This window comes from Microtus ochrogaster, chromosome 18 (genome assembly GCF_000317375.1).
Source record: "Microtus ochrogaster isolate Prairie Vole_2 chromosome 18, MicOch1.0, whole genome shotgun sequence".
Lineage (NCBI taxonomy): Eukaryota > Metazoa > Chordata > Mammalia > Rodentia > Cricetidae > Microtus > Microtus ochrogaster.
In genome coordinates, this window is record NC_022020.1 from 51,199,552 (window position 1) to 51,203,789 (window position 4,238).

A 4,238-nucleotide genomic window follows, 5' to 3' on the forward strand; every position below is an offset into this window, starting at 1 on the left:
GGGAGTCAGGACCCCTCCCTGCTAGGCCTTCCTCAGTGTCCTTGGCTGCATTTCTGCTGGCCATGCGCATTTTAAAAAACATTTTGTTGTATATTAAACATTTATTAACTTGTCACTTTATGGGGTATTGTGTGAAGTTTCAGTCATGTTTACATTGTGTAATCAAACCAGTGATTAGTGTATCTGTCACTTCAAACATTTATCACTTGTTTCTGCTAAAGCTTTAAAAATCTTGTCATTAAAAAAAAAATCTTGTGTCATTATTTTTTTCAGCTGTGTAGTACTCCATTGTATAAATATTCCACATTTTCCTTGTCCATTCTTCCGTAGATGGGCATTTGGGTTATTTCCAGGTTTTGGCTATGACAAACAATGCTCCTATGAACATAGTTGAGCACATGTTCTTCTGGTACAATTGAGCATCCTTTGGGTATATACCCAAAAGTGATATTGCTGGGCCTTGAGGAAGGTTGTTTCCTAATTTTCTGAGAAGTCGCCACACTGATATCCAAAGGGGCTGTACCAGCTTGCACTCCCACCAGCAGTGCAGGAGTGTTCCTTTTACCCTACAACCTCTCCAGCATAAGTTGTCATCAGTGTTTGTGATCTTGGCTATTCTTACAGGTGTAAGATGGAATCTCAGTGTTGTTTTGATTTGCATTTCTCTGATGGCTAAGGATGTTGAGCATTTCTTAAGTGTCTTCCAGTCATTTTAGATTCATCTGTTGAGAGTTCTCTGTTTAGGTCTATACTCCATTTTTTAAATTGTATTATTTGTTCTTTTAATAACCAGTTTCTTGAGTTCTTTGTATATTTTGGAGATCAGACCTCTGTCTGATTTGGGGTTAGTAAAGATCTTTTCCCACTCTGTAGGCTGTTGTTTTGTTTGTTAACCATGTCCTTTGCTTTACAGAAGCTTTTCAGTTTCAGGAGGTCCCATTTATTAATTGTTTCTCTCAGTGTCTGTGCTGCTGGGGTTATATTTAGGAAGTGGTTCCCTGTACCAATGCGTTCAGATGTGCTTCCCACTTTCTCTTCTGTGAGGTTCAGTGTGGCTGGCTTTAAGTTGAGGTGTTTCATCCATTTGGACTTGAGTTTTGTGCATGATGATAGATATGGATCTATTTTCATTCTTCTACATGTTGATATCCAATTATGCCAGCACCAAGCTAGAGAACATCATATTGAGTGAGGTAACACAGACACAGACAATTTCACATGCACTCACTCATAAGTGGTTTTTAAACATAAAACAAAGAAAACCAGCCTACAAATCACAATCCCAGAGGAACTTAGAGAGACATACATGGATCTGATCTACATGGGAAGTAGAAAAAGACAAGATCTCCTGAGTAAATTGGGAGCATGGGGACCTTGGGAGAGGGTTGAAGGGGAGGGGAGAGGCAGGGAGGGGAGCAGAGAAAAATGTATAGCTCAATAAAAATCAATTAAAAAATCTTGTCATTATCTCAAAATATACAATACACCTCACTGCGATCAAGTACCAGAACCCCAAACCAGTCTATTTCTCCACATTGTTTCAGCTAAAGTTAAATTAGAATATTTGCGGAAATGATGTTCAGAGCCCTGTGATCTGGCTTCTGTTCCATACTCGCTCCAAAAGGAAGTATGCAAAGCTGATAGAATCTTCAGATGGTCAGGTGCCTTCTTACATTGCAGGAAGGACAGAACCTGAGGAACTTGCCTATTGGGTAGTGCTAAGAAGGGTAACTTTAGTTTGTGTGGCCACATGAAGGATGGGGGGGGGCATCCAGATTACAGTTCAGCTACTGTTGGAAGGGAGTTGGGATGTGTACAGACTTTGGTTTGCCCTTTAGCCTCCTGGGGTTGACAGGTATGGCAGACAGCTGGGGCAAAGAAGAGGCTGCACCTCAGCACACATGCAGGAGTCAGGGTTAGCCCTGACCTGTTGACTTTTGTGACTCCTGTACCTGTGTTCTTAACCAAATATTTACTGCTCACCCTTTGAAGTATTTATAGTGCATTTAAACAAACAGGTATTTAAGTTGTGTCAGAAGCAGAGGCCTACTGTTTAGGTTCCATTTGGAGCTGTTTAGCCACGGGCAAAGGCACAGTTTAGGAGAAGTTTAGACGTGCCAGACTCTCAGGGTGAGAACATGGGCTGCACAGCTCTAAGCTGCATCCGTACTAAGCTGCAATAGAAGCTGCCAGTGGTTGAATCTGCTAGGAGAAATGTTTAGTGTTTGAAGTGCTAGGGAACCCCAAAGCTATAACCAACCTCCTTGGGGAACATCTTCAGTCCATTTGAAGCCAAGTGATCATCTTTGGGAGCCAGAAAGAAGATGCCTAGGATGCTCTGTCCAGTGTGTCTGAGGTCATTAGGCCCACTGCTGGTGGCAGTACCCTCTTGTTGTACAGGGCTATTGAAAGTGAGGGGTGTGTAGCAGTCACTTGGGCAGAGTCCATGGCTGATGAAACTGGTCAAAGAGATAGCTGTTTCCCTCTCTTTTCTCACTGACTTGGAGGTGATATTTGGAAGGCTTATCCAGTAAGTAAAAGTTGAAATACTACTAGTCCTAAAATTATACCTTGTTAAATTTTGTAAGTACATCCAAACTCTGTTGTGTGAATATTAGATATTCTGCCGTCAGTTTTCACTTTTGATTTGGCCTTTTCGTTCCAGCTCTACTACCAGGTTTTAAACTTTGCCATGATCGTGTCTTCAGCCCTCATGATATGGAAAGGCTTAATTGTTCTCACGGGCAGCGAGAGTCCCATCGTGGTGGTGCTGAGGTAAGACCTGATCCTGGTTTTTATCCCATCGCACTGATTCCCTGTGCCTTGTGTGACAGCCGTGAGTTCATATTTTATTGGGATAAAATACTCAAGCTTCTTTATTGAAGGTTATTGAGTGTGTTTTGTTTTCTGACATTTATTGAAAAATGCTATCTTTTTCAAATGATGTTTTAGAGCAGTGGTTCTCAAACCTTCCTAATGCTGCCACCCATTACTACAGTTCCTCATGTTCTGGTGAGGAAAGTATTTTCATTGCTACTTTATAACTGTAATTTTGCTACTTCTATGAATTGTAATGTAAATATCTGTGTTTTGCGATGGTCTTAGGTGACCCCCTGATAGAGTCATTTGTCCCCCAAAGGGGTTATGACCTACTGTTTAAGAGCTTGTTGATGCTGGTGCTTTTAGTGTATTGCAACAACAGTTCAGCAAAGTGGGATAATGCATTGTTGGTATACAAATTGACCTTTATACCTAACTAGTTTAAAATGCTAAGCAATACCCAGTGGAACGAGCGTGTGTCCCTCCAGTCTCCTAGAGTCAGATGTCGATGGCCTCTGGCTCCTGGAGACTGTCATGCTTATGAAAATGTATCTCTATGCTTTAGAAGAGTGAATATTGCCAACTTTGTACAGCTGTAAAGTTATTCAGGGGAGAATCTTCAGTCTATTTGAAATCAAATGGCCCTGTTTGGCAGCCAGCAGGTGCTTCATGGTGCTTTGTCCAGTGTGTCTGACATCATTAAGTCTCTACTGTTGGTAGCAATAGAGCCTCTTTGTTGTTTGGGGGCAGAAGGGGGGCAATTGTGGTCACTTGATCAGTCATAGCTAACGAGTCCAGGAGCCAAGGTCACACTATGGGCCTTTTGCTCCCAAACCAGTGTCTTTCCTTCGGGCTCTGCTGGGCTGCAGCTGTGTTTAGACTTCCCCAGGGCACCTTTGTGTGACTAGCCAAGGAATGGATTTGCAGTGTTCATAATCGTACATGCCTGAAGAAGTGTAGCTCCCAGAGGAGCAGCAGGATCCTTGGCTCATCAGTGTTGACACTGTTTCAGGAGTGCCCAGGGGCCCTGTGGCGCATGAGGAGTGAGAAAAGGACCAGGCTCCTGGGTCCTGGACCCCATAACCCTGCTTTACTTTATGTACTTAGATGGTTATACTTCTGCTCAGAGACTGTTCGAAGGGATGATAGCTTGGAGGGGTTTTTCTTTTGTTTTGAAAGAGGGCTTAGGATGTCATTTATTGGCAAAGCAAGTTAAGGTCCTGAGTTTTATCCTTAACAAGGGAGCTGGGGGAAGGAAGCAAGGGAAGAAAGAAGGAGAAATAAAAACCCTCAAGCTTTTTTAAGAGAAGGGGTCCAGGGATGGATCTCAGTGGCTGAGCATCTGTGAGGCATGTGTGAGGCAGTATGCTCAGTCTTCAGATGCAAGAGGGAGAGGAGGGCTCTAGATGGACCCTCTT

At 42.9% G+C, this 4,238-nt stretch overlaps 1 protein-coding gene across 1 annotated transcript in view; it reads left to right on the top strand.

Moving 5' to 3' along the window:
- Positions 1-4,238, top strand: part of Sec11c (SEC11 homolog C, signal peptidase complex subunit) — an 18,739-nt gene that overhangs the window by 6,877 nt on the left and 7,624 nt on the right. Inside the window, exon 2 of the mRNA XM_005356207.3 lies at positions 2,666-2,775. Coding sequence (XP_005356264.1) covers positions 2,666-2,775 — 110 coding nt within the window. The remainder of the gene's footprint in view (positions 1-2,665; positions 2,776-4,238) is intronic.